The sequence below is a fragment of the Carya illinoinensis genome, chromosome 9 (genome assembly GCF_018687715.1).
Source record: "Carya illinoinensis cultivar Pawnee chromosome 9, C.illinoinensisPawnee_v1, whole genome shotgun sequence".
Taxonomy (NCBI): domain Eukaryota; kingdom Viridiplantae; phylum Streptophyta; class Magnoliopsida; order Fagales; family Juglandaceae; genus Carya; species Carya illinoinensis.
Window position 1 is genome coordinate 29,591,578 of NC_056760.1, and position 19,749 is coordinate 29,611,326.

Below are 19,749 nucleotides of genomic sequence, written 5' to 3' on the forward strand. Positions count from 1 at the left end.
AGACATTATTGGAGGAGCTGGAGGATGTCCCATTGACATGAAAGACCTAAGTGGGAAAGTCTAAATCATACATTAGTTTCATGAAAAATCAAGCAAAAAATGTTAGCCTTCTTATAGAGTAACAAAGACATTTCTGTTGAGGATAGAGCCCTCAAAAAAAGGAATGTGAAAATGGGGAACATGATAGATCTTTGATCAGAATATTTGGCTTTGGCCTTCTCCAATACTAGAAGGATAGAAGGTGCTCCTAATGCAATTTGGGTAGATGGGGAAAAGGAATGGCTGGATCATGTCCAGATAACCTCAACACTAAGGCACTTGTAAAATGTAAAGAAACGTAAAAGGCGTGCTCAGGAATCAGAAACCCTAGCAGAGCAACAGATGAAGGAAGAGAATTCTGGAAGAAAGAAAAGAATCTAATTGAATTAAGTGTCCATCTATACAGTAGCTATTTATAGTACATGAATAAAATCCTATGCATGTGACTATCACGTGAGATACAATAAAACAAATGAAATGAAATAATAAAAATGAAAGAATAATACAAATAAGTCCTGATACAGCTCTTCAAGATGGAGAGTATATAGAGTGTACTCCCCATCTTGGAAACTAAGTGATGAAACTGGTGATAACCAAGAGGTTTGGTTAACACATCAGCAAGTTGATGACTAGAAGCCAAGTGAAAAGTCTTAATAACTCCAGCTTGTGTTTTTTCTCGAATAAAGTGACAATTCAGCTCAATATGCTTTGTTCTTTCATGGAAGAATGGATTGACAGCAATGTGTACTGCAGCCTAACTATCACAAAAAAGCTTAGCACTATGAGTATGTGAAACACAAAAATCAGATAATGAGAAACCAAATGATATCACAAGTGGTAGAAGCCATTGATCTATACTTAGCCTCTGCAAAAGATCTAGAAACAGTGGTATGTTTCTTGGTCTTCCAGGAAACCAAAGAATCCCCAAGAAAAACACAATAACCACTTGTAGATCTCCTACTGTCGAGACAAGAAGACCAATCAGAATCAGCAAAAACTTTAAAAGATAATGTATTGGTAGTTGGAAAGAAAAGATCATGACCAGGAGTGCCTTTGACATATTGTAAAATTCTATAGGCTGCTTGTAAATGAGGCTGTCTAGGCTGAGCCATATATTTGCTACGTCTATTGACAGAATAACACAAATCTGGCCGAGTTAATGTGAGGTAAAGAAGTCGAGTTACAAGTCTTCTATAAACTGTAGGAGCAAGCAACAAGTCCCCCACATCCTTACTCAATTTAATATTTTGTTCCATAGAAAAGGCAATAGGTTTAGAAGTAAGGAAACCAGCATCTTGAAAAATCTTCAAGGAATATTTTCTCTGATATAAAGAAATACCAGTAGGAGACCATGCCACTTCCAAACTAAGGAAATATTTGAGCTTACTAAGGTCCTTGAGCTTAAACTTCTCATTAAACAAGGACTTTAAAAGCTCAACAAATTTCGTATCATTACTAGCTATAAGAATATCATCAACATAGACATGAAGGGCAATGAAAGATGAACCCCCAGTCTTAGTAAAAAGAGAATAATTAGCTGTGGATTGTTGAAAACCCATGTTGAGTATAGAAGTTGAAAACTTAAAGAACCACTACTGTGAGGCCTGTTTCAAACCATAAAGTGATTTGTTCAACTTGAAAACTTGGGATCCCTCTTTAACATGAAAACTAGGAGGTAGAACCATTTATACTTCTTTAAATAAATCCTCATGCAAAAAAGCATTATTAACATCAAGTTGTGTAAGATGCCAGCCTTTCATAGTAGCAATCGCCAAAAGAAATCAACAGTTGCCATTTTAGCAATAGGTGAAAATGTTTCAGAATAATCCAAGCCTTTAGTTTGGGTATAACCCTTAGCAGCTAGCCTTGCCTTATATATTTCAATGGAACCATCAACACAATATTTAATCTTATAAACTCATTTATAGCCGATGAGCTTCTTACTAGGTGGTAAAGAAGTAACAGTCCAAGTATTATTATTTTCCAAAGCTGCAATCTTAGCTGACCCACACCTCTCCAATGAGAGTGCATAACAGCTTAATGATAGAACTCAGGTTCAGTATCGGCAGAAATGGACATGACAAAAGATTTGTGTGAAAAAGAAAGATTAGCATAAGACAAAAATTTGAAGATATCATATTTAGGAGGGGAAGATAAAAGGGAAGAAGAACCTGATGAAGAAGAAATTGTTGAAGGATCTAATGTGGAGTGTGTAGAAGAGGAGATGCAATGGAAGTTCTGCAAATAACCAGGTAACTTTCTGTTTTTAGAAGATTTTCTAGTAATGTTAGAAGGTAAAGGTACAGTGATAGAAATTGGAGATGAAGAAAATTGAACAAATGAATCACTTGAAGGGGAAGGTGGAGAGAAGTTTAGAGGAAAATTAGTGGATGGCGAAAGGGAAAGTGTTGTTGAAGGCACAGTTAAAGAATTTAGAGTTGAATGTTCAACAGGAAAAAAAGAGGAAAATTCAATTTTATTTTGAGATGCAAAAGGAAAAATATGTTCATGAAAAACAACATTTCTTGATATAAAAGATTGATTAGTTTGTAAATCAAGAAATTTGTAACCTTTTATTCCAAAGGGGTAACTAAGAAAAACACAAGTTCGACCCTTAGGATTAAATTTGGTACAGGATCTTTGTAAAGTGGAAGCAAAACAAAGACAACCAAAGGTTATGAGATCATCATAAGAATGAGCAGTTTTAAACAACAGCTCAAAAGGAGATTTTTTGTTTAAAAGAGGAGTTGGAAGCCTATTAATGAGGTAAGTTGCTGTTAAAATAGCATCACCCTAAAAATTAATATGCACATGAGACTGAATCATCATTGTTCTAGCCATATTAAGGATATGCTGATATTTTCTCTCCACAACAGAATTCTGCTAAGGAGTCTCAACACAACTATGCTTATGTAGTATGCATTTAGAATGCAAAAAATAAGCAAAAGAAAATTTTGTGCCATGATCAATGCCAAGTGATTTTATTTTTAAATGAAATTGTGTTTTAACCATTTTGTAAAAAACTCTAAAAATATGTGGAACTTTAGATTTATATTTAAAAAGATAAAGCCATCTAGCATGAGTTGAATCATCAAGAATAGTCAAAAAAATATTTGTAACCTTCAACAATAGGTACAAAATATGGACCCCAAACATTACAGTGAACTAGATCAAATGGAGCAGCAACAGATGAGCATTATTAGGAAAAGACAATTTTTTCTATTTAGCTAAAGGACATGCAAGGATGGCATGGAGCAGTCAATTTAGGAGCAAAACTATTTACAAACAGCGTCCTAGAATTAGAAGAATGACTAAGTCTATTATGCCAAAGCTCATAATTAGAGCATTTGGAGGTATTGGAACAAACAAATGTATATATTGTTTCAGGTAAACAAGCAGTATGTGAAGTAAAAGTAGGATTATAAAGGTCTAGCTATTGCAATATATAAAGACCTCCATGCAATCTACTCACTCCAATCAGCCTTCAACGAATCAGGTCCTGTATGAGACAAATGTTAGAAGAAAACAAGAATGAACAAATTAGTGACTGTGTAAACTTACTAATAGAAATCAGTTTGAAATGAAAAGGTTGGAACACATAGAATATCATGTAAGATAAGATGTTCAGAAATGGAAACATGGCCAATATGTGTAATAGACACAGATTGAGCATTAGGAAGCTTCACAGAAGCATTAACAGAATGGGCAATTGAAGTAAAACAATCAATAGAATGAACCATATGATCAGTAGCCACAACATCAAGAATCCAGGAATTGGAATCAAATGTAGCAAACTGAGTAACAGAAAATATAGAATGAGTATTATTACAAGGAAAAATAATACTAGAAAAATTATTCGAAACAACTGTATTGACAGCAGAAGGAACTGGATTAGCAGATTTAGGAGAGGGAAGCATGGACAAAAACTGTTGATACTAAGCATCAATCAATGAAAAAGGAGAACCAATCGAGGATTTACTATCACTAAGGATAGTAAAATTAGCCATGGATTGTTGCCCCTGTTTTGGCTTGTAACCCAAGGGAAAACCTAGCTTTGATACCATATAAGATGTAAAGAAACGTAAAAGATGTGCTTGAGAATCAGAAATCCTAGCAAAGCAAAATACGAAGGAAGTGTCTTCTGGAAGAAAGAAAAGAATTCAATTTAATTAAATGTCCATTTGTACAATAGCTATTTATAGTATATGAATAAAACCCTATACATGTGACTATCACGTGAGATATAATAAAACAAATGAAATGAAAGAATAATATAATTAAGTCTTAATGGCACTCTATGAGGAGGATAAGGTTGGAACGCTTGGCATAACCCAAAGCCATAAGCCAAGGATGCAACAGGAGATAAAGATATTCCAAACATTGGGTACTTAAGCCGATCGAAGTGGAGCACAATGAATTAGAGCCTGAAGAGCCTCCTTAGTAGCTTTAGGAAAGGGAAGTCTCAGATCAGCCTTGTGGATGTCTTCATTAAGAGAAATCCTTAAAAACAGTCAGGCTAATGTTATTCAAATAACAGCCCACCAATACTTAAGTGATACTTAGACTTTCCATTACAGCTATCTTGTACATGCATTGCATCAGATTGCAGAAAAGATATTACCCTCCCTTCATGATCTCAACCCTTTCACACCCATCTCTCGCAAGGCACCCCCTCTTGCATGGCTGCTTTTGCACAGCTTGACCCCAAGATCTACGATGGATGGAGGTTGACCCACCAAGCCATGATGGACGGAACCCACAAAACTCCCCAAATCTTCTCCCCGTGCCCTCCTCAAACCACAATATATTGAATGTATTGGATTTTAAGAAAACAATTTTTCCTTGTTGTTGTTGTGAATAATCGAATCGTTTGAGATAAAAACTTACAAAAGTGGATTGAAAGAACCAAAGAAGTGTGGTATAAAAAACAAAAAATGAAGAACACCCCCAAGCAGTAATCATTCCTCCATTAATTCTCTCTTTACTTTCACTTATCAAAAAGAAATATTCATTTTATTTTCTTAAATTTGAGCTTATTGGTTTCTATCGATTATCTTTACCTCTCCAATCTTCTTTTCTTCTTTGAATCTATTTGGAAAAATAAAAAAGGTAAGAAATCAGATTTCATCAAATATTTGATGAAATCTATTTGAATTTAAATTTTTTTAAATTTATTTTTTTAAAATTAATTAAAATTTTCTATTTATTATCTATATATATATATATATTAAATATTTGATAAAATAAAATAAAATGTGGTGTGTAGATTTAAGCTTATCTTTAAAATTTTTCATATAGATTTCATCATTGTCCGAGGCTACAGCCGCATTCTCACTAATCTCAAGGACAAGTAGAACAAAGATTCTGTGGACCTCCGCTTGGGAGCATTACAAGAAGGAAAATGATAAACTTACTTCTAATTAACAACTTGTATACAATTATGTAATAAAATAATATTATTTTAAATTTTACTTTGATTTTTCTTTTGATTTGATGTGTTTAAATATAATAAAAAATATTATTATATTATTATATTTAAAATTATGTATAAATTATGAATGAGTTATTGGTATATCATTACCCTTACAAGAATCACCCTTTTTGTGGGCTTGAGCCATACCAACATCGAGAAATGAAGTGGTATCGAGCTAATTTGGTCTCAAGATGCAAGCTTTTGCAACGAGTGATGTGGGATATATTAAAAAAGAGCAAACAAACAAAAATCTGTTAACAAATTGGTTATAATAAGATAATTTCTAAAAAGAAGCCTTGCACACATTATTTAGTTAATATGTGATATATTATTTTTATTCTTCTATTTAAATATTTAAATATGTAAATATTTTAAATATGATTTTTTTTAAAATTTTTTAAATTGGATTTACACCCAATGATAAGGCTAAATTATATTTTTTTTATACTTTTTTAATATTCTTAAATATTTAAAAAAATTTCACAATATTATTTAAAAATATTTTCTTAATTATTAAATAAAAATAATAATAACCATATTGGAAGATATTTTATAGATGACTTCAGCATTAATTAATTAATTAAAAAAAAAGCCTACCTCCTTTTGGTGGCTATACATTGAAAAACTTTAAAGCATTCTTGATTAATTGAAGTCCGTGGGCATTGTGCGGCACACATGAGTACACTTTAATGTAACTGGGTTGTGCCCAAAGTCGGTGGGCGTTATCTTAGGTTGGCGTCGACTTTTAGATTTCTTTTTAGATAATACTTAGCCACTGATTTTTTTTTATTTAATAATTAAGAAAATATTTTTTAATAATTTTATATTTTTGTAAATATTTAAAAGACTTAAAAAAATATTTAAAAAAAAAACACATTTGATCTGTTGGGTGAGATCCTCGGGTAGCAGGATCCTTTGATTTTAGATTGTCAAATCTTAGGTTAGATCACAAGAACGGTCTAGACTTAAACTTTTATTTTTTCTATTTACTTTAATTGATGTGGGGTCACCCTCGGTTGTAACGAATACATCGTAGGAAAGTGTCTAGATTCTAGCCAGGGAGGAGAGGAACCTAATTACGACTTTACGAGGTGCCATGCATTTCATGGTGGGTGATGGTGGTACTGCCGCATGTGAGATGTTTGAAGACAGAAAATTAAAAAAAAAAAAAATCTTTTTAATTTTTTTATTTAATGATTAAAAAAATATTTTTTTAACAGTTATGTTACATACAATCGTCCTACAGTCGGCTTACGTCAGCATTTATTAAAAACAAAAAAAACTCTCATTTATCGTCTTCTTCTCATTTCTTTTAAAGAAAACAAAAATCAAGTCTCAACTCACTAGTCCACGACTGCAAGAACTTGTTCTCTGGGTCCAGTGAAGACTTCAACTCGAGAAGAGCTCTCAACTCTCCATTTCCAAAAACAGGTCGTAGAGTATAAAATGAGAGCAAAAGAGGCAGAGAAATTAGAAAGTGAAGGAAATCCATTCCAATTAGTTGTAGAACTCTCTGTTTCCCCTAAATCTTTTGCTCTGTTTGGCCTATCCCAAGCAACCCATGTTTATTCTGAACTCTGGGAGTATTCTTCCAAGTCCTTGTTCTCCGTCTGCCACTGACAATGCTTCTTCCCTCCTTTAATTTCTCTATCCAGAATTTTTGTACTCATCCAGGAAAGAACGGGCAGAAAGAGTATGTAACTTCGTCCAAAGGGTAGAATTTAGAAATTTACTACAACTTCAGTACTTTACATTGTTGGGCTGCAAATAGGTTCACATATGGATTCGAGGAGAGACAGTGGAAGAAAAGCATAAGCATGACAGTTGGCTATAATAGACTATAGCCGTCGTTGTTGGATGCATTTTAAATCGGCGATTTAGATGAACGACGACGTGGTGGTTAAAGGGTTCTACACAAAAAAACCGTAGAATGAAATTTAACATTGAGAGGCGGCAAGATTTTTAACCCAAGAATTTTCATAAGAAAATATTGAATATCGCGAGAAAATTCAATTCTAGTATTCAAGTGCGAAGCTTCAATGGCAAACGGAATCACTAAAAATCCCCAAATGAAATGTAAAGAAAATACAAAGCGAATAATAATACCTGGATATCCAAAGCATCAGCGCCTTCGTTTCTTTCTCGCTTTGCAAATGGATGCGAATGTCAAACTAAAATTTGAAATGAGTGTAGAGAGAGAGAGAGAGAGAGAGAGAGAGAGAGAGAGAGCGAGAGAGAGAGAGAGAGAGAGAGAGAGAGAGAGAGAGAGAGAGAGAGAGAGAGAGAGAGAGAGAGAGAGAGTATCAAACAAAGGGCTCTTCTGTTCCACACGAGCTTAAAAATGGCATGAACGAGGTCCTGAACACATATCAAATTTATTAAATGAACAAGGTGTCAGACGCACAATTCTGAACATAAATCCAAACATCTGGAAATGAAATAACAACTTTAGAATTTGAGACTTTACTGGATCGAAGGTGTTGGCGTCCTCCATTAGAAGCTAGCATGATGAAATAGAGAGAGCGAAAGAGAGACCGAGGCAAATTTGAAAGCTGCCCCTGAAACTAGTACTCAAGAAATGGGCTCCGATGGAGCGACGACGCCGATGGCGTGTGGCACCATGGGATCATTTCTGTCGGTGCTGACGAGTGGGGGAAGAGAAAGGGTTTGAGGCGAGGGTTGGGAAAGAAAGGAAGAAATGGATGGATTTAGGGTTACCGGCTTGCAGAAGAAGAGGAAGGAGGAAACGAGATTGAGTAAGAGAGGGAGAGGTCAGATGGAGATGGAGATGCAGGGACTAGGGAGGGAGGGGGGGAGCGAAATTGAGAGAGAGAGACAGAGATGGAAGGAAATGGAGAGTAAAAATGTAAATAGATGAAAAATGTACCATTTTCTTAGATGATGTAGGCAAGCCGCTTGCAAGCCGATTACACCCGGCGCTTGCATCCAGCATTTTTTTTTAATAATATTACAAATATTTTTTAATATTTACAATATAGAAAAATAAATAAAAAGATTAATTAATCTTGTCGAAGCCATTCTCGAGACAGACAAGATCCGTGAATAGTTTTGTAAAATGTTTTTGAGATTGTATTGTGATTTGTTTGATTAATAATAAAATAATTTCTAAATAATTTTATAAAATGATTTAAAAAAGAAATTGCCGCAGCCAGCGTGATGGCTGCAGCGACAGGATTTTCATTTTCTTTTTTTTTTTTTAAATTTTTTAAAGTGATTTTTGATGTCTTTGAAAGTGTCTGGGATTTAATTTTTATATATATATATATATATATATATATTAAATAAACAATTTAATTTCTCCTTGAAAATTCTAAAAGAAATCCTCGACTATCCAAAAATTATAACAATCTCATTTTATTATGAGGAAAGGACCTAAAAACATAAAGATTTGGTTTTATTGGAATTCAAAATAGTTTTGTTACGTACAAGTAAAGTCGCGTATTAATCTGCGTATCAATACTGATTTCTTTATATTTAAAATTTAAATTAACACTGTTTACAATAAAATCTACTTTTTGACCAATCATATTAGATTGATGCACATATTAGTATACAGTTGTGCTTGCAACTAGATTTTTCATTCAAAATATAGTCCCAAATCCTAGAAACATTTAAAATTTCCGTAAAAACTTCAAATATTAGATCTAAAAATCTTTGAAAGTTATTGTTAAATATTAAACAAACTTGAAAGCCTTTTTTTTTTCCTATTATCGGGTCTTTTTCAAACATTTTCGATTTTTTTATAGTTAATACTTTTTAATTAATGGTTTTTCTTTTTAAGTTCCTTCTAATATTTTTCCGACTAGTTAAAGATAATTATATTAACTTTCTTTGTTAAAAAGAGAAACTATTACCTATCTTTAATCATTGTAAGTCATAAATTCCTAATTGATAGATATATTTATAATACTTTATATACTTCAACTATATATAATATTTTTTATTATATGAATTACAACCTACGTCAAGAAAATATATACAAACCATTTTAATATTTTAATTAAATAATAATTCACCTTCCTAAAAATAAATTTCAAGATCTGCCACTGACCATAGATGATTTTATTTTTGAGAATAAAACCATCTTCAACTCAAAAATCATATATGACTTTGAGAAGATTTGGGTTTGCCAAACAAAAGTCTTGCAGCATTCTCATAATCATCATTGCTTGTTTACTGAGTCGAATACTCCGTAAGAATTATATCATACTGTAAATATAGTCATAATTTAAGTTTTCATTCAAGCATTAAACAATCTCAATCAATATCATCATCAACATCTCTTTTTACATGCTAAAGCATTTTCACCCTAGATCCACTTGTACTAAAGACCATACAATACAAGAATACACCTTATTATTAAATCATCAGCACACACACACGGGCTGCATGCACACTACCATCCATCCAATTCATGCACATGCTTGGTTTCACCCTAACCCCATGTATAACATACTACTAAATGCCTCTTGTGTGAATTGGTTGTAACGATGAAATGTAGTAAATTGTAATTGAACACTATATGAAGGAATGAATGAGTATGCGCGAAAAGTGTTTGATAAAAAGCTCAGAAGAGCCACTGGTATATTGCTATAGGTTGGGACCCAACCTTTATCACAGAAAATTACTAACAGCAAGATATTCCATATAATTCATTTTCTCTCTTTTCTCCTACATATATCAATTCTTAGTAACAAACTTTGGACTTCACTCCTCTCACTCGCACATGACACTACCATATAACAAAAAGGAAAATAACAAACTCGACCCATTAAACAGTGCGTATAACACTGCAGGACAATATAGTTTAATATAAAGAAATAACAAACTCAATTATAAGAAACGGTGCGTATCACACCACTAAAACGGCAACATTTCAATCCTCACCAATGCAGTGTTTCTTCACCTTTCAAAACAATGTGGTCTAGAGTTATTCCCAACGACGTCGTCCTCAGTTCACCCTTTCTTCTCACTTAGCCACTTCATGATCCCCTTTGACTCTAAACTAACACTTCAGTTGTGTTCTTCCCCAATTCTTTCTAGGGTTCATAACAATTTCCCCCTCCATTATAGCACCTTGCCCACAAGGTGCTAATAGCGCTACTGCAACTTCCACAAGTCTCCCACATGTTGTCTTCCTCTATAGCACCTATGTACTTAATCAACACCTCAGTTACTACCCTATTTCCTTGCCGAACCATTCTAAGAGCCACTATGGACTTGGGCTTTGGTTGCACTTCTCTATGGTGGTTGACGGGAGAAAGGGTTGCTAGTGGTTGAATCTAGGGCCCAATCTTTCTCTTGAGTCAAGAAAAGTGGAAAGTGGGGTGGATTTGGGAAGAACTTGGCAACTTCAAATAGTAAGCTACCTCACCGATTCTCTGCTCCACTTGGAAGGGACCATAATAGCTTGAAATTTCTCCGATTAACAACTGATTTCTGGCAGTAGGGTTGTAGTCTCGAGTAAATCCAGTCGCCTATTTCGGACTTCCTTTTTGTTCTCATTTTGTTTGCTTGCACTTTCATGCGATTTCTGGCCATGTTTAAATTTTCTTTCAATATTTGAACAATCTAGTCCTTGGTTCTCAACGTTTAGTCAACTACTGTGTTTGCTGATGTTTTGGGTACATAGGACAGGAATGGGGGTAGGGGGTACTTGTCTAGGGCTTCAAATGGGGTAGTCTTGATTGTCGTATGATACTTGGTATTATACCATCATTCTACAAATGGGAGTCACTTTGCCCTTTTCTGAGGCTTCAATCCGGCATAGCATCTCAGATAGGTTTCCAAACCCTTGTTCAAAGCCTCTATTTGACCATATAATTGGGGATGGTAAGTTGAGTTTTGATTAAATGTTGACTCTTGTAAGGAAAAGAATACCTTTGATTGAGCTGAAATATTGCATATTTTAGCTATTTAAAATCAATGTATTTTAAATTCATCATGACATTATTATTGGTTTTAAATGGAAAAATGGTTAAAGTGAATAAATCAAAGTTGTGATTTTAATTGATTAAAAGCATGAATTTCTGCTTGAATTCTACCAACTATTGATTATTGTGCATTCTAGTCCATAATTTTTCTTGCTTTCTATTATCATTTGTGTTTGTACCATTGTTCTCCTTGTGCTTCCTAAACAATAGTTGGGATGTAGAGAAGCTAGTGTAGTTGGTGGGGACTGATGTAGCGGAGGCAATTGTTTCTAATCTTGGGGGTCGAAAGCAAGGTGATGACCATCTTATATGGCTAGTTACGTCGGATGGGTCTTTCCCTACCAAGAGTGTTTGGTCTTTTGTTCGAGTTACTGCTCCTAAATCTCAATGGTCTCATTGGATTTGGCATGGTATTTTGCTAAAGAAATTTTCCATACTCATGTGGAAGGCATTGAATAATAACCTTTCTGTGGATGATCAGATTAGAAGAATTGGTGTCCCTCTAGTTTCCAAGTGCAAATGCTGCCATGAAGGTGCTTTTGAGGATCTCAACCATGTTCTCTATGGAGGTAATATAGCAGTGGCCATATGGAAGTTTAGCTCACATTTGCTAGGCATTCCTTATGTCGCTAGTCGATCATGGAAGGCTACGGTTGAGGCTTGGTTTCGTTGAGCTTCAAAGTTATCTCAGCAAAGAGAGATTATGCTGAGGAAAATCAAGAACAAACACCATGCAGCAACCACTCACTCGGAACTGCACTCACACAATGCACATGCAGCAGAACAAACACGTGTTCACTCGGATAGCAGCAAAGCAAAACACTCACTCGGACATGCTTTGACAGCCAATCAACCATGCAGCACATGGACAGAAAAAGAAATGGACATGCTTTGACAGCCAATCACACATGCAGCAATAAACGTGACAGCAGCCACTCACACGATGCAACCATGCAGCACATGGACAGCACTCAAACAAACCATGCACATGCATACAGCAAGCAGCAGGAGAAGAAATGGACAATGCACATGCAGAACAGAAAGCATCATTCGGACACCAGCTCACACAAACAGCTTTCGGACAGCACACATGCAGACCATTCAACACATGGACAGCAAACATGCAGACCATTCACACATGCAGTACACATACAACAGCACATGGATTGAGCTGGAGCTGAACGTGCAGCAGCAACAAATTGATTCCTTCTTTTTCGAGTAGCTAGACGTGCAGCAGGAGGACAGCAACCAACCATTCGAACCAGTTCACACATGCAGACCAGCAAAGCATTCGGATTCACACATGTAGGAACACAGCACGTTGCAGAAAAAAAGAGCAGCCACTCACACCAACTCACACACGCTGTACAGCAGCAGAAAGACACCCATTCACACATGCAGAAAAGTGCAACACACATGCAGTAAACATGCAGACCAGTAAATGTGCAGCAGTAGAGTTTTTTTTCTTTCTCATATGGATGGGAAGCAGCAGCAGCAGGGAATGAGTATTGGGTTAGCTGGAGCAGCTGGATGTGCAGCTATTTATTAACTGGTAGCAGCAGCAGCAGCAGGAAGTTTTTGTTTTGGACTTACAGTTTTTTTACTTACTTCTTTCTGTTTAGAAGCTAGAGAGAGCTATTGTTTTTTTTTTGGTTTTTCATTCGGCTACAGTTGAGCAACTAAGTTCTTGAAGTTGCACTTGTTTTCCCGTTTGAGTTTTCTTTCCATATATAGCCGTAGGGCAACCTTGAGTTTATTTTCCTTCTCTTCCGTTTAAGTAGCAGAATTTTCATTTCATTTTCTTTGACTTTTCTTTCTTAATATAGATTGGGCAGTTTTTGTTTTTGCCTACAATGCTTTGTTGTTTTAAGAATTTTTATTAAGTATTAAGAATTATTTTAGAATTTTATCTCATTAATTGTAATACCTTAATTTCTTTCAAGTGTGCTAGTTGGTTTCATGCAACAAGAGAATTGTTTTAGAAGTTTTTAATCAAGTATGCTAGTTTGTTTCATGAAATAAAGGAATTGTTTTAGAAGTTTTTAATTAAGTGTACTAGTTTAATTTATTGCAAGAAGGGTTTGGTAGAGAGCTTTTGTTTTTGTTTTAGTTGGGTAATTTAATTGTTGTTTACTTATTTCATGTTATTTATTTTTATTGTTTCATTAAGCTTTCATTTTAATAGTGATTACAATTGTTATGGTTTAATTTGAGAATTTGTGATTTAGATACAATGATAAACCCTAGAATATTGGTTTTATGCATTTTCAATTTTCAATGCATGTTTTGTCAATTACTTTCTAATCTAGTTTAATTCTTAATTTAGTTTTATTAATCTCTGAATTTAATCTGTTAGTCATTTACATTCCAATCCGACAATCAAAAATCTAAAAATATGAATCTAGTCCATGACTAGTAACCTCTTCCATCCATTGTACATATCATCCTCTTGTTTTCTCTTTGTGAAGTTTTTCACATTTTTCAACAAGTTTAATTTTAAGTAACTTTCCCTGAGGAGACGATTTAGGAATTTATTCCTAATTATTACACGACATCCTCCTGCACTTGGGATAGCATTAGTGCTACTCTTTTTTGAGTGAGTCAACCTTCCAAAAGGAACTTATAAAGATCAGATCTCGGTCCGTTATCATGGTCTAGGGTAGACCATGTAACTTAAACACATGGCTTAAAAATAATGGGCTACTATCGAGGGAGTGTAGGGGTGGGATAGGGTTATAAAATGCTCAAACTTAGTGAACCTGTCCACTACAACTAGCTGGAATCACATTTTGGCCATGAGACATAGGCAACCCCTCTATGAAATCCATAGAGATATATCTTCAAGCTTGCTTTGGCACGAGCAAGGGTTTGTAACAGCCCTGCAGGTGGGGTTGTTACATACTTCACAGCTTGGCATGTCTCACACTCTCGTACCAACCTTTGTACATCCTTTTTCTTCCCCTTCCAGTAAAAATCCTTCTTAGCTCGCTGATAAATCTTCAAGTAGCCTAAGTGTCCCCCCAAATGGATGGTCATGAATATAATGCAACACCTTATTTTTGAAAGCTGATTTTGACACCACCACAATCCTCCATTTCTTCAATATGAACCCCTATTGTAGCTGGAACCCTTTTTAGGGTACTGAATTTTCCTGCAAGTTTTTAAGGAGTTCTCTCATCTCAATCGACTTCTCATAGCTAGCTTTCAGTTCTTCTATCTAATTGGGTATAGGAAAGGAGATCATAACTAAAGACCCTTCATAACGGTCCACTTCCTCTCCCCTTTTCTCGACAACGCATCTGCAACCATATTTTCCTTCCCTTATTTGTAGAAATCACAAAGTCATACCTTATCAACTTACTAACCCGCTCAGCCACAGTTCCCACCCTTCGTTCCAACAAAAATCTCAGCACCTGCTGATCAGTTTTAACTACAAAAGACCAGCCTAACAGATAAGGCCTCCATTTCCTCACGGTTGTCACCCAGGCTAAAAGTTCCTTCTCATAAGTAGAGAGAAGGAGTTCTTTACCCTTGAGGGCCTTAATCATAAATGCCAAGGGCTAACCAACCTACATAAAGACTACCCCCATGCTCCTTACACTTGCGTCACATTCAATTGTAAATACCTGGGAAAAATCAAGTAATCTGAGAACGAGAGGTTTGATCATTGTTGATTTTAGCTCTTCAAAGGCTTTGGCTGCATCTTCATTCCACACAAATGAATTTTTTTCTTAATAAATTTGTTAAAGGGGTTGCTACCCTTTGATAGCCCCTTTTCTAAATGAATTGTACAGCTGATTCTTCCTTAAGACTTCCAGCACATTTTCTAAAAGTTCTAGGTGCTCACCTTTACTGTATATTAGTATGTTGTCGAAGAACACCAAAACAAATTTCCTCAAGTATGTCCGAAAAATATGGTTCATCAACCCTTGGAAAGTTGATGGTGCATTAGTCAAATTGAATGGCATCACTAGGAACTCATAGTGCCCCTCATGAGTCCGAAATGTCGTTTTCTTCACATCCCCTGGTACTACTCTGATTTGGTGGTACCCAGACCTTAAGTCTAGCTTTGAAAACACCACCGAGCCATAAAAGCTCATCTAATAATTCATCAATAATAGGAATAGGGAATTTTCCCTTAATATAGTTTCCTGATTAAGAGCCCTATAATCCACACATATCTTTCAACTCCCATCAGCTTTATGCACTAATAACACAGGTGACGAGAATGGACTGGTGCTTGGTATTGCTACCCCTGTTTCCACTAACTCGGCTACAATATTTTTGATCTCAAATTTTTGATAGTGTGGGTGTCTATAAGGTCTTGTTGTTTTAGGTTGAGTACTCCTTCAAGGTGATTTTCTGGTCTTGTTCCTGAGAGAGTGGTAACCCCTTTGGAACCTCAAAAACCTCTTGAAACTTAGTGATAATTTGCTGCACATCCCCCCTCCCCTCATTGAAGGTTCGGCTCACTATTTTCTCCACTCATCAACTGTAGAAACAATCCCTTTCCCCTACTCACAGAGTTAATGAGGGATTTATGGCTATTCTCCATAGTTAGGCCCTTCAAACTCAATCCCAACAATTCCACACCTTGCCCTCATGCATAAATTTTATAGTGACTTGTGAAAAATTTCAAATGATTGGTCTCAAGGACTCCAACCATTTAATTCCTAAGACCATATCACACTCACCCAAAGACACCATATAAATAGCAGGGCCAAATTGATTACCTTGGATTGGTCTTAACTGAACAACATTACCCTTCACTGTTGATAAGTTGACCATTTGCTATCTTGATTGCTATCTTTTGAGATTTGTCCACCAACAACTTTGCTTTCTTGGCAATGGAGGGATCCAAGAAATTATGTGTGCTCCTGGAATCAACCAAAATCACCACCTGCTCCTTTCCCACCTTCCCAACTAATCTCATGGTATTAGCAATATGAGTGCTAGTGATAGCACTCAGTGAAATTTTGGGTTCTCCACTCACCATTTGTTTTGTCATTTTTTCCTCTCTACCCACAACTAGAATTAACTCCTCTTCTTTCTCTTTAGCTTCAGACTCCTCACAGCCTTGTAACAAGTATATCCTCAGGGTTTTACACATGGGACGAATTCCATTTTTCTTCGCAATGGTAACACAACCCCTTCCTCCGTTTCTCATCCATGGAAATTGAGGATATTTTCTTATGAGGGCTAAATTTCTTCCCCTTTGAGCTCCCTTCCACAATCTGATCGGACACATTAGAATACGGCCCTGAACTTACTGAAACCATCACCTTCTCACTACTCCACTTGAAATCCTTTCTAATATTGGCCATATACTCCTCTTGAATATAGTCTAAGCCAAAGGTAACACTCAAATTCATAGGACCAAACATTCAAAGTGGTAATCTAATCTCGTCCTTCAAGCTACTGATAAAATAACTCAGTTTGTAGTGGTTTGAGAGTCCTCGTAACCTGTTGGATAGAGCCCCAAACTAGGCTTTGTAAGCAGCTACTGTGGTGGTTTGTTTCAGTCGAGTTAAAGCTTCCATTGGATCGTCATATGCTATTGGTCCAAAGCACACTAACATGGCACGAAACAAAGTCTCCCAACTATTACATTGACTCATATCAACTGCATCTTGGTACCAGACAAGAGCTTCCCTCTCCATGTATTGGGAAGCGATCATCATACATTGTGCTGGTGCTGTTTGGTAATACTCAAAGCATAAAGAAGTTTTGAATATCCAACCAAATGGGTTTTCCCCATCAAAATTAGGAAAATCCATTTGCATACCACGCTGAAACCCTCTCTATTTTGGTTCTGATCTACATCATTTGTGACTTGTAGGTCCCTGGTACCCCCAGCATTCAGAGTAGCTACCAAGGAATGGATCATGACCATGATCTGATCCATTTTGCTATGGACATTCTAGACATTGCCCTTCACCTCTTGGAGTCCATTTTCCAACTACTTCTACAAGCCTTCCAGCCCATCAATTTGCTTCTAAATCCCGTCCATTTGTTGCTTGGAACGCGTTACTTCTGCCATGAAGGATCATTGGCTCAAGTGATATCAATTGTTAAATGCCTCTTGTGTGGATTGGTTGTAACAATGGAATGTAGTAAATTGTAATTGGACACTGTATGGAGGAATGAATGAGTATGCACGAAAAGTGTTTGAAAAAAAGCTCATAAGAGCCACACGTATATTGCTTCGGGTTCTTCAAGGGACCCAACTTCCATTACAGAAAATTACTAACAGCAAGATATTCCAAATCATTCATTCTCTCTCTTTTCTCCTACATATATAAGATCTCAGTTACAAACTTTGGAGTTCACTCCTTTCACTTGCACATGACACTACTAGATAACAGTAAGAAAAATGATAGACTTGACCCATTAAACGATGCGTATAACACCACAACACAATACAATTTAATATAAAGAAATAACAGATTCAACTATAAGAAACGGTGTGTATCACACCACTAAAATGGCAACACTTGAATCATCTCCAACGCAGCATTTCTTCACCCTTCAAAACGATGTACTCCAGAGTTATTCCCAATGACGTTATCCCCAGTTCACCCTTTCTTCCCCTTAGCTACTTCACAATTCCCTTCAACTCCGAACTAACACTTCAATTGTGTTCCTCCCCAATTCTTTCTAGGGTTCATAACACATACTCTACATGGTTTACACTTTATTGACCCATTGCTTGAGCATGATTTAGACATCTTAATGGAGGGAAAGGATGCAAGAGGAGTCCTCACCATGGGTGTAGCACTTAGTTACACCAAAAGGGTGCAACCTAAGTGGTATAGAGTCTTTCTGATGGCAAGACAAGGGCATCTTGAGGTGCATTGGCTATTGGATGTTGTTTGGCAGCACTAGGACAATTCTAGGTGGCTGCTACATCATAGAGAGGTTAGAGATGGAGGTTTAACACATAACAAAAATCATGGTGTATTAGTGCAAGGTGTGAAGGGTGGATTGGCGAGTTCTTGTGTGTGATCAATGCAGGCCGTAAGTGTCCTACCTATTGGCTTCGGTAGTGCACAAAGGGGTTGGGGGCGGAGGTTGGACTACTATAGTGGTAGCACCAAGTCGATGGAAACCCTGGAGGCAATTGCTGTTCACGTTGTACAAGGACCTTATATACATTCATGTATTAATCAAATCAAGTCCTAGGGAAAATGAGTCATGGGTTATCTTGTATAGGGATGGATCATGGTTTGGGCTTCAATTCCATGGGTCTTGGTCTTGTACCTCAAACACACTTATGGACTTAACCCATGGGTCCTAAGTCACTATCCAACCCAAACTCATCTCATACTAACTCCAAACCAAAAATCTTTAGGCCTAAAATCCTTTAGGGTCCAAACCCAAACTTTTGTATTTACCTACATAACATTAATACATTAAAGCCTAATAAAATACCAAACCTGATGTTTTGGACCTGTTTCATCACCAACCGATCTCGGATACTAACCTGCAACAAAGAAAAGGGTGGCCCGGTGTGCCTTCGATGCCTAAGTTAGATATATGTGTGTATTGCCTGGCAATAAGGGGTCTGAATATATTACCTTATACTGCTAGCGTTGATCCTTTATATATGGATGGATTGTTGCTAATAAAGATAGTTTAACCCTTCCCCAAATCTTGGGGTCTTGATTGCCAAATTATCATGATATAATTTTAGAAGGAAATGATTAACATATTAAGGACAAATATCTTGAGTATCTCACTATTTCCTTAGGGGTAAATATCTTGGATTGGTGATAATAACTATGCTAATTTAGTTGGGGTGAGTGTATAGTGCACCTATAGCTTTCTAACTCATTGGAAGCATTATATGGGCCTTTTACTCAGCATCATTCTGCTCGTCTAGTGGAGGCAAAAGAAAGGGTCTCTCCAGTTACCCTACAAAATGAATGGCCCTTGCCCGTCGCGTTGTTAATTTTGATTGGTTGTTTGTGCTTTCATGCCAAGGGGTTGTAACGACTCTGTATCTACACCTAGTCATGCCACCAAAGCACAAGATCTGTACACAATAATTGTGCTATAAGACCACTCACATTCTCTCTGAGGTATCTCAACCGTTGCATCTCTTGTTTTAAGTAGCCATCTCCTCCTTCATGTCGCCTCTTTCACTCGTACTTATTGCTCTTCTTCATCGTTTGTGCTCTTCTTCATTGTCTGTGCTCTTCATTGAAAACCCAACTTCTTTTGTTTAGAATCCCCTGTTTATCTCCATGGCTAGCCATAATGTTTTTCGCCTTTCTTCTCATG

At 36.2% G+C, this 19,749-nt stretch overlaps 1 protein-coding gene across 1 annotated transcript; it reads right to left on the reverse strand.

Annotated features, from left to right (window-relative positions):
* Positions 1-842: 842 nt before the first annotated feature.
* LOC122276987 (uncharacterized mitochondrial protein AtMg00810-like) lies at positions 843-1,598 on the reverse strand. Its single transcript, XM_043086868.1, has one exon. The coding sequence runs from the start codon at positions 1,596-1,598 to the stop codon at positions 843-845; it is 756 nt and encodes a 251-aa protein (XP_042942802.1).
* Between the last annotated feature and the right edge of the window lie 18,151 nt (positions 1,599-19,749).